This window comes from Schistocerca piceifrons, chromosome 4 (genome assembly GCF_021461385.2).
Source record: "Schistocerca piceifrons isolate TAMUIC-IGC-003096 chromosome 4, iqSchPice1.1, whole genome shotgun sequence".
In the NCBI taxonomy this organism is placed as follows: domain Eukaryota; kingdom Metazoa; phylum Arthropoda; class Insecta; order Orthoptera; family Acrididae; genus Schistocerca; species Schistocerca piceifrons.
Genome location: NC_060141.1, coordinates 434,164,501 through 434,184,554, shown reverse-complemented (window position 1 = coordinate 434,184,554; position 20,054 = coordinate 434,164,501). Strand labels below are relative to the sequence as shown.

General features: G+C 40.4%; 1 protein-coding gene across 1 annotated transcript in view; it reads right to left on the bottom strand.

Annotated features, from left to right (window-relative positions):
- Positions 1-20,054, bottom strand: part of LOC124795110 (F-box/WD repeat-containing protein 7) — a 149,508-nt gene that overhangs the window by 43,689 nt on the left and 85,765 nt on the right. Inside the window, exons 9-10 of the mRNA XM_047258962.1 lie at positions 17,483-17,708; positions 9,298-9,508 (exon numbers count right to left, since the gene is read on the bottom strand). Of these exons, the coding sequence (XP_047114918.1) occupies positions 9,298-9,508; positions 17,483-17,708 (437 nt within the window). The remainder of the gene's footprint in view (positions 1-9,297; positions 9,509-17,482; positions 17,709-20,054) is intronic.

The following is a 20,054-nucleotide window of genomic DNA, read 5'->3' as shown; positions in this document are numbered from 1 at the left end:
TGAAGGAAGGACTTGAATCAAACAGTCAAATTTAGGTTTTTCAATTTTTTATTGTCATTTCCTACAGAAGGTGCAAATTTTGACTTACAAGGGGAAGGCCTCAGACACAGCCAACTGATTTGGCTCAAATTTGGCAGGTCTCTTGTGTACAACCTAAAACGAAGGGATCTATGATATTTTGGGTCAACACCCTTGCGGTTTTGAGAAAATCATCCCTAAAGGTTATGATGAGCAATCAACTCAAAATTGGCGGGATCAATAGATAATTGTAAATAGAGCATTTTTCATCAGCAGGTATGGGGTCCGAAAATGCATACTTTTCCAGGAATTGAGGTAAGAAACTTTTACAACAGCTGCTTCTGTACCCACATGGTAGAAGCTTTTCGCCGACAGCACAGATAGCGCAACAGCCAAGGTAACTGGCTGGGAATCAGAGAACCCGGGTTCGAATCTCTAAGAAACCTAGCGGATGTTGTTGTTTTTGTTTGTATTTTTCCATATCTCAATTGATAGGGATAGGAGGGTTAATACGTTAAGTAAATCAATAAGGAATGATGATAATAAGGTAGGCAAATACATTTCTCAAACCCCTTGGGATAGTAAACAACTAAAATGTTACTCCAGGTCACTTTACAATGGTTCTTCCAGTCACTGTTACGTGTCCTCACTTTTCTTCAAACAACTACATGGATGGTACTAGCCATATAAACATTTGAAACAAATATACTCATGGTGCCAAGAACATCTAATGAATGCAATCTTTTGACAGCTACACTGTTCCTTCCGTCTCCCATAAGTCCAACCCCTCGTCCAAGTCGTGGGAGATGGGCAACGGCACAAAGTAGGGGATTGCCTTTAGGGGCGATGTACAGCGGGGACTTCGTGTGCCCCAGGACCGCTACGGTAGCTGAGAAGGCCCTATGGGAACCCTGAAACGTGACGGCTAACGGGGCTCTGGTGAAGCTGCGATAGGCCTAGCAAGCCAGTAGTGGATAAATCAACTGCTTTCAAAAAGGGAACATGCCTCGGATCACGGAACGGATTTAAAGGAAACGGACCAAGCAATGGAAAAGGATTACGAGATGGTTTACGGCTGGGCACCTTAAACATAAGGACTCTAACTGGGAAGTTAGAAGAAATTGTAGAAATGATGGAAAGGAGGAAATTGGACATCTTGGGACTTGCTGAGACTAGGTGGAGAGGAGTTGGTGAAAAACCACTAAGTAAAGGATGTAAACTGTACTGGATAGGGAATGAGAGGGGAAGAAATGGAGTGGCAATAGTGGTCAGAGAGGGTCTGCAGGAGGAGGTGGAAGGTATCAATGATCGAATGATAAAAGCCAGAGTACGGGTGAAAGGAAAAAGCATTGAAATCATCCAAGCATATGCCCCACAGGTGGGGTGTACAAAAAAGGAGAAGGAGGAATTTGAAGATGACATGCAAAAGCAGCTAAATGGAGGAAATCAGATTATAATAGGGGACCTCAATGCACATGTTGGCACAGACAGGAAAGGATTCGAGGAGATAATGGGACCAGAGGGCTGGGGGAACCGAAATAGAGAAGGAAAATTGTTGCTGGAATTCTGCAAGAGGAATGGGCTGGCGATTGCAAATTCGTGGTACAAGAAGAGGAGTAGTCACAAAATAACTTGGTACAGTGGGGACTGGTCCCAAACTTCAGTAGTAGACTATGTACTAGTGGATAGGCAGATGATGAGCAGCCTCACAGATGTTAAGGTCATACCATCTGAGGCCTTAGACAGCGACCATCGGCTGTTGGTAGCCACCCTAAGAGAGAAAAAAGATAGGAGGGCAACAGATATACAGGAGAAAAGGTTGAAGACATGGATGCTGAAAGAGGATGAACGGAGGACCCAGTACCAGACACTGATCAGGAAGAAGCTGCCAAAGGAAGATCAGAGAACAGTGGAAGAAGAATGGGGCGATTTTAAGAGGGCTCTAGTTGAGGCAGCTGAGACTGTGTGCGGAAGAACTAGCACAAAGAGGAGAAGTAGGGAAACCCCATGGTGGAACAACATATGTAAAGAGGCAGTACTTCGAAAGAACAAAGCCTTCAGAGAATGGTTCCAGACCCGAACAGAGGAAGCTAGGGTAAAATATAAGGAAAGCAAGAAAGCGGCACAGACCATAGTAAGGGCGGAGAAGAAGAAGTGGATGGAAAAATGGACAAGAATGTTAGAAGAGGACAGTGAAGGGAACAAAAAAGTACTTTACACCATGGTAAGAAATAAGAGGAATGACAGAAGCGAGTGCCTGAGGATCATGGATAATAATGGAAGAGTTGTGGAGGAAATGCATGAGCTCAAAAAGATTTGGAAGGAGTACTTTGAAGATCTGTTGAATGCTGCCAAGCAGGTAACTAACAGCGATGGAGAGCCTAAGGCAGCAGACGATTATAATAGTGGGGAAATTGATGATCTAACTTGGAATGAAGTGGAAGAAGCCATAAAGAGGATGAAAGGGGGCAAGGCACCAGGTTGGGACGAAGTAACAGTGGATATGATACGAGCAGCAGGAGAAGTAGGAACCCAGTGGCTATACAGAGTGCTGAGGGTGGTGTGGAAGGAGAACAGAATTCCTGAGGATTGGAAGAAAGGAATTATAGTCCCGATCTTCAAGAGAGGGGATAAAAGGAGATGTGAGAACTACAGAGGAATCACCCTGCTATGCCACTGTGGAAAAATCTATGAAAAGATGCTGGAGAAGAGAATAAGAAGCAGTATTGAAAGTAGACTGCAAGAGGAGCAGTACGGTTTCAGACCGGGAAGATCAACAACGGACCTCATATTTGCGGTAAGGCAACTGCAGGAAAGGCACTATGAGTACGGGAAGGACTTAATCATGGCCTTTTTGGATATTGAGAAGGCGTATGATAGTATCTGTAGGGACAAGCTCTGGGATGTGCTGAACGCAAAAGGGATAGATGAAGAGATTACACGAAAAGTCAGAAAAATGTATGAGGGAAGTGAGAGTTGTGTGAAAGTGGGGAGGGAACGTACTGCATGGTTCAAGCTGGAAAATGGGCTGCGACAGGGAAGTGCACTTTCACCTTTATTGTTTATTATTGTTATGGATGAAATCCTACAGCAAGTATCAGATGCAATTGGAGATCATAAAATGAAAGCAGTGCTTTTTGCCGATGACCTGATGTTATGGGGAAATTGCGTGAAGGAGGTGCAAGAGCAGTTAGATGCATGGGAGGCAACGGCAGCACAATATGGAATGCATTTCTCTGCAAAGAAAAGTGAAATAATCGTCACAACAAGGAAGAAGAATAGGCCAAATGTGGATATAACTTGTGGAGGGGAAAAACTACAAGTGGTAGAGAACTTCAAGTACCTGGGAAGCGTGATTGAAAGTAAGGGGGGAAACGCAATGGAAATAAATGAAAGATGCAGAAAAGCAGGGCAGTTCTACAAATGCATTAGGGGGCTTATTTGGAGCAAGGAGGTGCCACAGAAATCCAAGGGAATTATATACCGAACCTACTTTGTCCCCATATTGACATACGGAAGTGAGACATGGGTAATGCACAAAAGCGACAAAAGTAGAATACAGGCTAGTGAAATGAAGTTCCAGAGGAGCAGGTTGGGTGTAACAAGACGAGACAGATTGCGAAATTTGTATGTGAGGGAAAGACTAAAGGAGGAACCAGTACAGGACAGGATAGAAAAATCAAGACTGCAGTGGTATGGACACATGAAGAGAATGGATGAGGGAAGAATTCCAAAGAGGATGTTTGATCTGCAACTGGAGGGGAAGAGGCCCAGAGGAAGACCAAGAGATAGATGGGTGAAGGGAGTGAAGGAATGTGTGGTGAGAAGAGGAGAGAACTGGACGAAGGTGGAAGAGGGGGAATGGTGGAAAGACAGAACACGGTGGAGAGGCTTGTGTTCCCGACAGACCCAGCCAGTGGCTGGAAACTGTCCAAGATGATGATGACTGTTCCTTCCGAAGAATCGGTGGAAAACGAACTTGATTTACATTTAAAAATATGTCATTTTCAGGAATTAATTTTGATGCGTACCACATATACTTACTGTATGATTACATGATGATGGCGTCCTCTTGGGTAAAATATTCCGGAGGTAAAATAGTCCCCCATTCGGATCTCCGGGCGGGGACTACTCAAGAGGATGTCGTTATCAGGAGAAAGAAAACTGGCGTTCTACGGATCGGAGCGTGGAATGTCAGATTCCTTAATTGGGCAGGTAGGTTAGAAAATTTAAAAAGGGAAATGGATAGGTTGAAGTTAGATATAGTGGGAATTAGTGAAGTACGGTGGCAGGAGGAACAAGACTTCTGGTCAGGTGACTACAGGGTTATAAACACAAAATCAAATAGGGGTAATGCAGGAGTAGGTTTAATAATGAATAGGAAAATAGGAATGCGGGTAAGCTACTACAAACAGCATAGTGAACGCATTATTGTGGCCAAGATAGATAAGAAGCCCACGCCTACTACAGTACTACTAGTTTATATGCCAACTAGCTCTGCAGATGACGAAAAAATTGAAGAAATGTATGATGAAATAAAAGAAATTATTCAGATTGTGAAGGGAGACGAAAATTTAATAGTCATGGGTGACTGGAATTCGAGTGTAGGAAAAGGGAGAGACGGAAACATAGTAGGTGAATATGGATTGGGGGACAGAAATGAAAGAGGAAGCCGCCTGGTCAAATTTTGCTCAGAGCACAACATAATCATAACTAACACTTGGTTTAAGAATCATGAAAGAAGGTTGTATACATGGAAGAACCCTGGAGATACTAAAAGGTATCAGATAGATTATATAATGGTAAGACAGAGATTTAGGAACCAGGTTTTAAATTGTAAGACATTTCCAGGGGCAGATGTGGACTCTGACCACAATCTATTGGTTATGACCTGTAGATTAAAACTGAAGAAACTGCAAAAAGGTGGGAATTTAAGGAGATGGGACCTGGATAAACTAAAAGAACCAGAGGTTGTACAGAGATTCAGGGAGAGCATAAGGGAGCAATTGACAGGAATGGGGGAAATAGATACAGTAGAAGAAGAATGGGTAGCTTTGAGGGATGAAGTAGTGAAGGCAGCAGAGGATCAAGTAGGTAAAAAGACGAGGGCTTGTAGAAATCCTTGGGTAACAGAAGAAATATTGAATTTAATTGATGAAAGGAGAAAATATAAAAATGCAGTAAGTGAAACAGGCGAAAAGGAATACAAACGTCTCAAAAATGAGATCGACAGGAAGTGCAAAATGGCTAAGCAGGGATGGCTAGAGGACAAATGTAAGGATGTAGAGGCCTATCTCACTAGGGGTAAGATAGATACCGCCTACAGGAAAATTAAAGAGACCTTTTGAGATAAGAGAACCACTTGTATGAATATCAAGAGCTCAGATGGAAACCCAGTTCTAAGCAAAGAAGGGAAAGCAGAAAGGTGGAAGGAGTATATAGAGGGTTTATACAAGGGCGATGTACTTGAGGACAATATTATGGAAATGGAAGAGGATGTAGATGAAGATGAAATGGGAGATATGATACTGGGTGAAGAGTTTGACAGAGCACTGAAAGACCTGAGTCGAAACAAGGCCCCCGGAGTAGACAATATTCCATTGGAACTACTGACGGCCGTGGGAGAGCCAGTGCTGACAAAACTCTACCATCTGGTGAGCAAGATGTATGAAAGAGGCGAAATACCCTCAGACTTCAAGAAGAATATAATAATTCCAATCCCAAAGAAAGCAGGTGTTGACAGATGTGAAAATTACCGAACTATCAGCTTAATAAGTCACAGCTGCAAAATACTAACACGAATTCTTTACAGACGAATGGAAAAACTAGTAGAAGCCAACCTCGGGGAAGATCAGTTTGGATTCCGTAGGAACACTGGAACACGTGAGGCAATACTGACCTTACGACTTATCTTAGAAGAAAGATTAAGGAAAGGCAAACCTACGTTTCTAGCATCTGTAGACTTAGAGAAAGCTTTTGACAATGTTGACTGGAATACTCTCTTTCAAATTCTAAAGGTGGCAGGGGTAAAATACAGGGAGCGAAAGGCTATTTACAATTTGTACAGAAACCAGATGGCAGTTATAAGAGTCGAGGGACATGAAAGGGAAGCAGTGGTTGGGAAGGGAGTAAGACAGGGTTGTAGCCTCTCCCCGATGTTGTTCAATCTGTATATTGAGCAAGCAGTAAAGGAAACAAAAGAAAAATTCGGAGTAGGTATTAAAATTCATGGAGAAGAAATAAAAACTTTGAGGTTCGCCGATGACATTGTAATTCTGTCAGAGACAGCAAAGGACTTGGAAGAGCAGTTGAATGGAATGGACAGTGTCTTGAAAGGAGGATATAAGATGAACATCAACAAAAGCAAAACAAGGATAATGGAATGTAGTCTAATTAAGTCGGGTGATGCTGAGGGAATTAGATTAGGAAATGAGGCACTTAAAGTAGTAAAGGAGTTTTGCTATTTGGGGAGCAAAATAACTGATGATGGTCGAAGTAGAGAGGATATAAAATGTAGGCTGGCAATGGCAAGGAAAGCGTTTCTGAAGAAGAGAAATTTGTTAACATCCAGTATTGATTTAAGTGTCAGGAAGTCATTTCTGAAAGTATTCGTATGGAGTGTAGCCATGTATGGAAGTGAAACATGGACGATAAATAGTTTGGACAAGAAGAGAATAGAAGCTTTCGAAATGTGGTGCTACAGAAGAATGCTGAAGATTAGATGGGTAGATCACATAACTAATGAGGAAGTATTGAATAGGATTGGGGAGAAGAGAAGTTTGTGGCACAACCTGACCAGAAGAAGGGATCGGTTGGTAGGACATGTTCTGAGGCATCAAGGGATCACCAATTTAGTATTGGAGGGCAGCGTGGAGGGTAAAAATCGTAGGGGGAGACCAAGAGATGAATACACTAAGCAGATTCAGAAGGATGTAGGTTGCAGTAGGTACTGGGAGATGAAAAAGCTTGCACAGGATAGAGTAGCATGGAGAGCTGCATCAAACCAGTCTCAGGACTGAAGACCACAACAACAACAACCACATATACAATATTATTGCCTTAAAAATTGGGACTGAAAGTTGGTTATGAATTATGCTGTGAATAGTTATTGCATCCGTGCAGTTGTGCAATTTACACTGGGTTTCCAGAAGCACACTGCAATTCTGAAGCCTGGAAATAAAGTTTTTAACCTGGCAATAGAAATAGACATTACACGGCAGGCACACAGGTGTGCAGTTTGGCGGTATTACTTTTACTGTGTACGTCGGCTGACCCTCGCCATCTATAAACATTGTGTCATAGATTGTAGTATTAATTTGTCCACTCCAGGAATCTAGTGTTAGACAAAACTTGTTATCAGAAATGTATGGTTTTAAAACATTCTCAAGAAATGTTCTGTAAATCACATTCGTCAGTTTCCCGGATTTGGAGCAGGTAATGTAAACCTTTTTCAATGAGTCAGTTAAATGATTGAGCTCTTCTATAACCCAAGGACCAAATGTAACATTCATTTCTTGTAAACACAGGAAAACCTTAGGCAACACTTTTCCAGAGGCTGTGATGGCATATTGCGCCGTGTACAAATGTGTTAGTGTTTTTTTTTTTTTTTTTTTTTTTTTTTTTTTAAATACTGCCAACTGTGACAAGGTTTTGTTTTTCTCCTTTATGCGATAACATGCATCAATGTTCACCCGATACTCGCATCCTGTTTGATTGGTGTTGATCACGTAATCATGATTAAAACCTGTCATAAGTGACGCTGTTTGCGTGCTGAAAAGAGCCGCCACTTTCTGTATATCTTCTATATTTTGTACCTTCTTATGAGAGACGTACTTAGTGATGCGCCGTTGACGAATTTTATATTCTGATTTGAAATTTCTTGCCCAAGATAATGATGCAGCAAATGTAAACTCCTTGTTGGCCATATACTGAAGCGCTGCACCTGCAGCCCACTCCTGAAGTATTCTCGTTCTTAGATTCTCGTTACGTTTGCAGACCCCATACCTGATGATGAAAAATGCTCTATTTAAAACTATCTATCGATCCCTCCAATTACGAGTCGATTGCTCGTCATACCCTTTAGGTATGATTTTCTCAAAATTGCAGGGGTGTTGACCCAAAATATCTTAGAGACCTTCGTTTTAGGTTGTACACAAGTGACCTGCCAAATTTGAGCCGAATCGGTTGGCCGTATCTGAGGCCTTCCCCTTGTTAGACCATCAGTTGGATTTATGCAGTGCAAATCTAAACATGCATCTTTCACAGATGGCTGTGAAACACCTTAAAACCTGTACATGATGATGATGATGATGATGATGATGATGATAATAATAATAATAATGCATAGAATCTAAATAATGACTGATAGCTGCAAATAATCACCAGGCAAGATTACTGCATAACCTTTGGAAATCAATGTTATGCTTTTTATGAGAATGAAATAAATGTTTTGTTTGAATCACTAACAACATACTTAATCTCAATGCAATATTTATATTGTCAAAAGCATGCGGTGCATGGCACTAAAATCACGATAGATTCTTCTCAGTATTTAACATCAATAAATGTAGTACACATTACATATATATATTTAAAAACAAAGATGATGTGATTTACCATACGAAAGCGCTGGCAGGTCGATAGAAACACAAACAGACATATACATACACACAAAATTCAAGCTTTCGCAACAAACTGTTACCTCATCAGGAAAGAGGGAAGGAGAGGGAAAGACGAAAGGAAGTGGGTTTTAAGGGAGAGGGTAAGGAGTCATTCCAATCCCGGGAGTGGAAGTGTGGATGGATATGTGTGTGTGAGTGTATACCCGTCATTTTTTCCCCCTAAGGTAAGTCTTTCCGCTCCCGGGATTGGAATGACTCCTTACCCTCTCCTTTAAAACCCACTTCCTTTCGTCTTTCCCTCTCCTTCCCTCTTTCCTGATGAGGTAACAGTTTGTTGCGAAAGCTCGAATTTTGTGTGGATGTATATGTCTGTTTGTGTTTCTATCGACCTGCCAGCACTTTCGTATGGTAAGTCACATCATCTTTGTTTTTAAATATATTTTTCCCGCGTGGAATGTTTCCCTCTATTATATTGATAACATTACATACATACTTTCATAGTTGTGAATTTTCATTTTTCTTCAATCACATCTGTACATTTACATTAGTTCTATTCTCTACACTGATGTGCATATATTATCCGTTTAGCACATGTTTCTATGTATTCTTTACACTTACTGCTAATGTTCATCAACACCATACGAAATAATGTAAGTACCTGACAGTGTTTGCAGACATTGGCCAGTAACAATATCCCACACTTTAACTGTGGAGTCAGCATTTCCTGAGACAAGAATGTTATTTCTTAGTTCCATGCCTGACGTTAGAGACTGGTGCCCCATGAGCGTGTGTCGACATGCGCCCGTTTCCACCTCCCACACACGAATACTTGTATCCAGGGAACCACTCACCACGTGCACTCCGTCAAACTACAACCAGTAACATGTTATTGTCATAACAGAAAAAAGATACAGGCATTAGTTCACAAATAGAAGTTCATTTTTTGTTCACACTAACAGACAATTTATAAAGCACAAATTATTTTTCTATGAGCTTTCTGAGGTTCATTGCATTTCAAAAAATACATAACGTGAAACATAATTTGTAATCATACGCTTCTAGATAAGATGTCCATTACATTTAAATTGAATTTGTACAGATTTTGGTCACAAACAGAATCTCTTTATAGGAAACCTATTATCAGACAGACAAACGAAAACAAAAGATGATACATGAAAAACCAACAATTGTCACTCGACTTTTGAAATGGAGATTTTCATTGAACAATGGTATAAGTAAACACAATCACTCACCGTATTAGTCGTGACATTGAGTAGTGGACTGGCACATAAGAACACCTGACAACACAAAATGACCATTGCTGGACACTAAACTGCCAGCCATGTTGCAAAGGAGCCAAGAGTTTACAGTGCTGCTCATAAAAGTAAAGCAAACTTCTAAAATTTGTGATGATAACTGAGAGGGTTGCATCTTACTGACACTCATTCTAAGCATTTACCCTCTGAAGAAATACAAGAAAATTTGCTCTTTATCATTCCCAGGATTTCAGATATGGAAGGGCACCTGACGCCGTGACACACAGTCAAGGGCAAAACAACAGTAAGAAATAACCAAATACCAAAGCACTTACTATAGTGACTTCATAATTTGGTGCTATAATCGAAAGACTGCACATTCGTCTGACTAACTGGATGGCCATACATGACCACACATGGCCTACTAATACAAAGCCCATAATGGGACTGGCATGCAACCACTGCACGACTAAGTTGTCTGCACACAGCCAGCTGACAAGACATATCCCAGTAAAATGGCATTGATTGGACTTAGTAGAAAGTAATCGGTGCAAGCAAACACCTGTTGTTGCTTGTGTCTGGGTGTCTTTCGCACTTTATTACCAACTATGAATATAGAGACGTTTACAAGTCTTGTGTATGAGAATAAGTCACTGTTGAATCTGCAAGACAAGAGATATCACCGCTACAACTCACAGAGGAGCCCATGGTTGAAAATTACAGAACTTGAGTGGGAAGCTAAGTAGAAATGCTAACGATAAAAACAAAAAACATAATACTGTATGATCAGATTTAATGGATACATCACACATGATGTACAGTGTCCATTCAATAAGACTGAATAAAAAATTCCAGAAACTGTATTTCAAATAAAAACTGAGTGCACCACCTTCACCTTAAGTAATTAGTATTCTCTAAAGTAGTCAAACAGCTTCCACTCTTGCACTTTTTCTGAGCAAAGGAAAATCATAAATTTATCTTGGATGGAATACTCTGCACTGCCAACAGAAGCATATTCTTTTGTTGATTGTGTCAACTTACATGTGAATGCAGTTGCTGGTTCTTCCCCCTCCATGTCAATTCTGATGACATGTTACAAGCATGCACATTTGAGTATAATGTCAACACTATCAGATTTATCGACTTCAGTACTTTTTTTGCAGCAATTTCCATTTACTAGTCATTATCCTAATCTCACATTATATCACTTGTTGAGTCTTAGAAAGACACCTATTTAAACAGTTTGCATTGGTCAATCTTTTGACACTGGGAATGGTCTCACCAGCTAAGTCTTCAGTTCTGTTGCCTCGTGACCAACTGGTGTATGACTTGTGTCAGATGTTACTTGGGTTCAGCGCACGAGCTTCATCGATTGGCTATAATCATATTATACAGACAACCTGTTAACTGGACGAACACAATCCCAGTGGACATCCAGGCTTATACTTCATCCTGTAAAGGACAGAGGCTATGATTTGATTTACAAATATCTCATTTTCTGCAGCCCCCTCCTACACAGCCAGGGTGAAATTTGAAAGGTTATTGAAGGGTCTTGGCATGAGGTCAGGCCAGTTATCTCGCATGGTCCATTTTGTCTCCATCCACTCATTTTCAATAGGCTAAGGTGTGGTGCAGAAGGAGGTCAGTTGAGAAGAGAAATTTCTGTACTATGTGAACCATTTCTGCACCATAGCTGACGCATATTAAGACTGATGCTAGTAGATCAGAGTATTTCCTCTCAAAATACAGTTGTCACACTGACTGAATCATAACATCACCCATAATACGAGTATACTGGGCAGCACCCAGTCTGACAATTATACTGTGAAGCATTCTAAGTCAATGGGGATACATCCAGTCCCCAGCTGCCACAGATACACAACCACTGGAAGACGACAACATAGATACATCTGGGACCAAACAGACAGTATGTGGTTTTTATACTTATACTAGCCCATCATTCTCTAAGGATTCTGATTCAATAGAAAATTTACAGTAAGTCATTCACAACAGATATTTTCCTCAGGAAACATTAATTGGTAGAGTCGATAATCGCAGCACCGCTGTCACACATTTGCTTTGTAGTCCAGCCTCTCAAAGCCAGAGCCAAATCATATCTAACCACCCAGGAAATGCAGCAGTATGTTCTAATTGCAACACATCCAAAAATCATTTTTATATGAGGTGTTTGTCTGCCTCCATATCCGAGTGGTGTTTGCAGCTGACTGCCACGCCGAGGATCTGGGTCGATTCCCAGTACTGTCAGGTATTTTTCCTTTGTGAGAGGACTTGAACAGGGTGTGCTCAGCTTCATTAGGCCAACTGAGGAGCAACTTGATCACGTAGTAATGGTTCCAAGGTCAAGAAATCCAGCGACGACAGGGAGAGCAGTGTGCCGACCGTGTGCCCCTCCATACTGCATCCAATGCTGCCACTGGCAAAGGGTGACATGGCAATTGCTTGGGCTCAATTGGCCTCTCTAGGGCCAGAAAATGGAATTCTACCTATATTCACCTATAGTGTTCATGAATTTCAAGTTCATTATCTTTTAATGGTGGTGGTAGATGACAATGTCCACTTCCCACATATGCATTGTGTTCTCCAGTACCACAATGTAACTTTATCATTTGCCACACAGTGTGTTTAGGAATCATAAAAAAGTAGGGATAGTACCATTACTCTAGTGATTGGGTGCTGCAGTGAAGATTCTAGCAACAGCACACTATGTTCAAAGTATTTATGTTCTGTGGTATACGTTTAGTTTCTGGGTTTGTTGTAACTAGCTATTCCTTGGCCTTAAATAATAAACGTGGTATGCTGTCTGGATACATCGCTTTATCAGTACTACTTTCCTGGTATAGAACAAATACGCAACTTTATAGGTGACCCCAATGTGGTCAGTACATGTAACGTGACTAGTAGCAACTGCAATGCGTTGTTTCAACCACCTGATGTACTTGGAACAACTGCACCAGAGGCATTGCACTGCGTATTTCTTATGGGGACCACGGTCATATCCCCATGACAGAGATGTCACCTATGACCGAGCTACCAGGAAGTGAGACAATTTCCTGGCATTATAAAATTTCTATTGCTATTTTATATGTATCCACGTACAGTTGAAGCCTCCAGTCAACGATTTGTTGAGAGGTGCTCTGAAACTGAAGGATGAAATCTTATGGACCTCTGAGAATGAAGTAGTTTCGCAATAGTGAGAACAGCCATCACTTGAACTATGGTATTAGTGCACCTGGTAGCCAAGGACCCCTTCACTTTGATAGTACATGCAGTGGCAACAGTGACAGGTATCATATTACAGCATCAAACAGAACAGTGTTGACAACCTCTTGCATTTTTCAGCGAAAAACTTTAACCAGCACAACAAGGCTGGTCAACATATAATCGTGGGCTTTATGCAGCACATCCTGCCACAAAAATATTTCGTTATATGCTCAAAGGGAAGCAATTTACTTTGATTACCAAACACAAACCACTGATGTTTGCTTTTCATCAGAAGCCAGACAAGACATCAATACAACTGCTATGCGCCTTAGAGTAGATCAGCGAATTACAATGCACGTTATCCACATGCAGCGTAAGTTGAATATTCCAGCGAACACTCTCTCTCATAACATACGGCTCACAGTTGCAATAGACTATGAAGCCCTTGAATATTCACAACATCTTGATCTGAAGCAGACAACTGGCGTGCACCTCCAACGTGTTCCAGTAACCTCGGCAAACATACAATAGCACTGTGATGTTTCAACAGTGAAGACATGACGGTTTGTCCCACAGTAGTCTCAAAATCGAGACTGCATAACTTGGTACATCTAGGGGTTCGTGGTAAAGTGAATCTTGTGAAGTGTGCTCTCATGTGGCCAGGTATGAACAAACAAGAGTTGTTACCGTATTTACTTGAATCTAAGCCGCACTTTTTTTCGGTTTTTGTAATCCAAAAAACCGCCTGCGGCTTAGAATCGAGTGCAAAGTAGGCGGAAGTTCTGAAAAATGTTGCTAGGTGCCGCCACAATGAACTTCTGCAGTCGAATATACGTAGCGCTACACAGGTATGCTTTGCAGGCACAGAGATAAATACTGGCGCCAAAATCTCTGCGTCAGTAAATAAATTTAGAAAAAGGGTGGAAGACGAGCTTTTTTCTCCGCCTCGAGTTTCGACCACTGCATTTTCATACATTATCCAACGAAGTAAATACAAATTCCGTATCGTTCATCTTCGAATGTAGCAGCATTTCAATGTACTGCAAAAATCAGACTGGCAAGACTGGGATGTTTGTCAATATGGCCAACTCTGCATTCTGAATTTTTTCCTACCTGTGAGAAGAGATGGTTGCTAATAAGAACTTTTATGAATTGTGAATCACATGCAGTACCCTCTTCACCATGAGAATAATATGAATATAAACATTTTGCCATGTATTCTTTCGTGTTTGCTGCTATCATTTACATCCTGTCTGCCTAATAAACTACGAAACTAGTGACACAACAGCAAACGCAGAAGAATATACATATCGTGTCATGTTTATATTCGTATTATTCTTATGCCTAATACTGATACAGTCAGAAATGAAGCACGGCAATTGACTAGATTTTTAAATCTAAGATGACTAATTTCATTTCTGTGTAGAGAGTGATGTAAACACCTATAACAAAGAAAACAGCACTTAACAGATCAAAGAAAAATAAGCAATCAATTCAAACCAGACGAACCACGTGAAAAGGGAAGGTATCTGTATGAATACGGACAGAGCACCTGACGCATAGCAATGGCTACCTGGTAAAGCTTAACTGCTAAGCTTATGACCCGAATCAAACTACTGTAGCTGTATCATTATTCATTCGACCTAAATTGTCTCTCATATTACAATGGACCAACTGTTTCGATTTGGAGGTGCGGCCTAAAACTTTCCTCACCCCTTGAATTTCGAGTCTCAAATTTCAGGTGTGGCTTAGATTTGGGAAAATTTTTTTCTCTTGATTTTGAGCCTCATTTTTCAGGTGCGGCTTAGATCCAAGTAAATACGGTAGATGTTTGTTTGACAGTGCACTGCTTGCCAGAGGAATACCATCACTTGTTATGTCGAAGCTCCACCTGGAACATTTATACCACCTAATCAACAATTCAAGCACATCCATTTAGACATAATCGGACCGTTGTCACCACCTGAAGGATTCAGCCATCAAATGCTTTCCGCTTGGCCTTCCCTGGGAATAACATAACTGTTAAAACAGTGGCAACCAAGTTCTTTCAAGGATAGATTGCCCATTTAGGTGTGCCTCTTCAGGTCACAACAGATCAGGGCTGCAAATTTGAGTCTTATTTGTTTAAAATACTTGCCACTGTTAGGCACGAAGCATATCCATACTACAGCTTACCATCTTGCAGCTGACACGTGGAAAGACTGCTCCAGCAACTGAAGGCAGCAATAAGATGTCATGATTTGCCTCATTGGACAGAAGCATTATCCAACGGGCTTCTCGGCCTGTAAGCATCCATTTAAAAAAACCTCAAGGCTGCAGTAGCTGATCTTGTGTATGGCCAAACAAAATGACTACAATGTGAATTCCTTGAGAATACACCTAATGACTATGTTGATGCATTGGACTTTGTCTCCAAGCTACGGGCAGAAATCCAGAAACTCTGCTCTGCTGCATCAAGGGGCCAACTCAGTCATAATATTTCATTTTCAAGGACCGAGCAACATGTCACCCAGTCTTTATCAGCACAGTACGGTACGGTACGCAAACCACTCCAACCCCTATACAACAGACCTTACACAGTCCTGGACAGGGAAGACAAGATGAACAAGGTTGACATTTGAGATATTTTCACCACAGTCTCTATGGATACTTAAAACCTACATTTTGTAGCTCTCACCCATTGGCACAGGCAACTTAGATGCTACACCTACTCTGAATACTGCACCCTCATTTACCAGTAACCAACCAGACACGAACCAGTCACAACAATCAATGAACGACAGATACTACTGCGGACATGATTCTTTCACAACATGCAACAAATGGCAGTTCACAAAATAATGCACCCAGCTACATGAAGCAATGATCACGTGAGCGGGATGCCACATTTGCATCAATACCCAATATCACTGACACTAGTGCGCGAGTGATGTAGTGATCAGGTGTTTCAGAGAAGATCATAGTGACAGCACACATTGTTCGAAGTATTTTGTACAGTGATAAGTGTTTGCTCTTTGGGCTCCTAGTAGTTAGTTACTCCTTGGTCTTAAATAATAAACGTGGTATCCGATCTAGATACATCACTTTATCAGTACTATTGTCCTTGTAAATCACAAGCACACAACATTATTACAAATGATTATCAGCTGGTACTCTTCCACCATCATTTTCATTATGGCTCTCTTCACGTTCTTAGCATTTCCGCTACAATTTCTATCAATATCTAGCCTATAATTAACTTATATTATTCCTAAAATTACGTTGTTGCACTGAACCCTCACCCACAGCTATTAACAAAAAGGCTGAATGTCCTTATTCAACATTCAGTGTAGGCTTTTGTAGCGTACTATCAAAAAACTTTATAGTTTCTACAGTAGAGCTGGTACAAGGGGCAAAGGGAGAGATAAACTGGACAGTAAAGAAAGAATCAGTGTCCTCTGTGAGTACTGTTCCTGGAAAATTTATAATTTAAATAATGAACAAATCTGTATCTTTTTTTACTTGATTAACATAAACATGTGGATTGCATTATCGCACATGTTCAATTTTTTGTTACCTCAACATATCCTTCAGGAAATAAATGCACAAAAATATAATTGGTGTGAATATGTTTGCTAAGGAAGAAAGTGGGATCATTTGGCAAAAATATTAATACAAATATACTGTCTGCATTGTTATCTGATGTTGCTGCAGTCTTTTCCAAGGATATTTTGTAGAAATGTTGCACATTTAACCTTGTTATGTGAGAAGGGTACAACAAGGAAAATAAAAGTCTTAATGAACACTTTTGTTGATCATGATTTAAAAAACTGTATTTAAAAATGTGAATGAAAATGTGGGTATCCATTACCATCATTCAAACATCTACAGATTTACGCATAATCCGGAGACAGTCTGCACATAAATAAATAACAAATCAACACATTTTCATAGCAAACCGGAATTGCTAGTGTGATTTCAGACATTCAGCATTCATTGACGTGCATGTTAGCAAGACACTTAAGCATAGAAATAATGGAATGAACAGTGAGCTAGTTCCCACTTTCTCAATACTGAAGCAAGTAGCTAGTTTCCTCCTGTTTACAGCTAGTTTCGTACCTAGCACAACAAACGTATCTCCTCAAACAGGAAAAATTGTTTTGCATATTTTGAGAAATTTGCTCCCTATGTACATTTGTTAAGTGCTTAGAGTAATGACAAAGTTCACATTACTATGAAATCTCAGCTGTAATAATGATAACACAATGTTCAAGATATTACATCTACCACACATTCTGATCTACTTTAAGTTATTAAAAAATTTTCTACATTAACTGTTTTAATTAAAAATATTTATAGCTCAACAGCTACAGAAGCCATACTGACCTGAAGGGAGTACACTCTGTTTGTATGCCCTTGCAACGTGTGCAGACATTCTTCACGTTCAGGATTCCACACTTTCACCATATAATCGTATGCTCCACTGACTACCAACCGCCCATCATATTGCACACAGCGAACAGCCGCCAAATGTCCTACCAGAACATGGAGGCACTCACCCGAGTCAATGTTCCACACACGTAGTGTTGCATCCCGTGAACCACTGACGACCCTACAAAACACACAAATAATATTACTTCAATTACTTTTAATATGAGCTTGCAAGCTAGGGATGTGTGCCCCTTCTATGAAGTTTATACATTTTACATGGGACTTTGAAGAAAATAAGACCCAAAACAAAAACAGTATGACAAGTACATAAAGCAGTGACTATGTTATTAACAAGTACAATGCAATGTTCCTTCCAACACACGACAAGTATTTATAAACAAATAAGCAGTGAAGTTGGTTGCAAAAAGTCACTTACAAGAGCCTGGAATGAGAGCCTTTATGTCCTTGTTAGGGTTAAGATAACACACTCTAAGATGTTCATGCTGTGTAGCTGTTAGTATCCAGAAGGCAACAACCTCAGTGGATATTTATGAAGATTGGCTAGGCCTCTCACCAACCCACATCACAGAACTTCTAAGCTCCAAGTACACTTAAATGCATTACAAAAAGAGTGACTGCAAAATGACAATATTCACATGAGGTGCCACCTAGCATGTGTTTAGCATGTAAACTTGTTGTGTTGATCTCAGGCTCCCAGATTTAGAAGCAGCTGGACGTAGGTTTGGACTGCTGTGAGCACAGCTATGATTAGGTATAGGACTATTCATGTGGCTCACCAAACTCTTTGGGTCCTTGGGTCCTGGTAGGATGATGTACAATGGGTTGGTAGTCTTAGACCTTAATACCACTGAGTTCATGGGACATTGGTTGTTTACCTGGCTCATCAGACTATTTGGCATTTTAGACAGAGTGAACTATAGCAATGGTCTTAAGCCATGAGGCACATAGATCTTGCCACAACAATTTTGCCTAAACAGACAATGTAGATCTTGAGAACACAAGAAGGACTTCAGTCACAAAGGGTGCAGGTTGAACACAGGAAGAACGCAGATACAGGAACCATTGATGTAACAGTTGTAAATTGTCGTAGCTGTGTTGGGAAAGTACCAGAGCTCCAAGCGCTAATAGAAAGCACTGATGCTCAAATCGTTATAGGTACTGAAAACTGGCTAAAGCCAGATATAAGGTCAGTAAAAATTTTTTCAAAGAACCTAACTGTGTTCCGAAAGGATAGGCTAAACGCGGTTGGTGGTGGTGTGTTTGTTGCTGTTAGAAGCAGTTTAACTTGTCACGAAATTGAAGTAGATACTTCCTGTGAGTTAGTATGGGCAGAGATCATTGTTGGTAACAGGAATAAAATAATAATTGGATCCTTTTACCGACCTCCCAATTCAGATGATACAGTTGCTGAAAGGTTCAGAGAAAACTTGAGTTTGATTTCAAACACGTACCCTCGATATGTTGGTGGAAATACATGTTTAATTCCGGAGGTATGCATAAAATATCATCCGAAATTGTGCTAAACGCATTCTCTGAAAATTATTTTGAGCAGTTAGTTCATGAGCCCAAACGAATAGTAAATGGTTGTGAAAACACACTTGCTTGACCTCTTAGCAGTAAATAATCCTGAGTTAATAATGATCATCAAAACCGATTCAGGTATTAGTGAATACAAGGTTGTCATAGCGAGATTGAATACTGTAATCCCCAAATCCTCGAAAAATAAGCAAAAAATATACCTATTCAAAAAAGCAGATAAAAATTCACTCGACGCCTTCCTAAGAGAAAATCTCCACTCATTCCAAATTAATAATATAAATGTAGACCACATGTGGTTTACATTCAAAGAAATGGTATGGGCAGCAATTGAGAGATTTATACCAAATAAATTAACAAATCATGGAGCTGATCCTCCTTTGTACACAAAACGGATTAGAACACTGTTGCAGAAACAACAAAACAAACATACCAAATTTAAACAGACACAAAATCCCCAAGATTGGCAATCTTTTACAGAAGCTTGAAATTTAGTGCGGACTTCAATGCGAGATGCGTATAACTGTTTCCACAACAAAACTATGTCGCCAAACCTAGCACAAAATCCAAAGAGATTCTGGTCATACGTGAAGTATGTTAGCGGCAAGAAACACTCAATGCCTTCTATGCGCGATAGCAATGGAGATACTATCGAAGACAGTGCTGCCAAAGCACAATTACTAAACACAGCCTTCCAAAATGCCTTCACAAAAGAAGACGAAGTAAATATTCCAGAATTCAAATTGATAACAGCTGCCAACATGAGAAACGTAGAAGCAAATATCCTCGGAGTAGTGAAGCAACTTAAATCACTTAATAAAAGCAAGTCTTCTGGTCCAGACTGTATACCAATTAGCTTCCTTTCGGAGTATGCTGATGCATTAGCTCCATACTTAACAATCATATACATCCGTTCGCTAGACGAATGATCCAGACCCAAAGACTGGAAAGTTGCACAGGTCATAATACC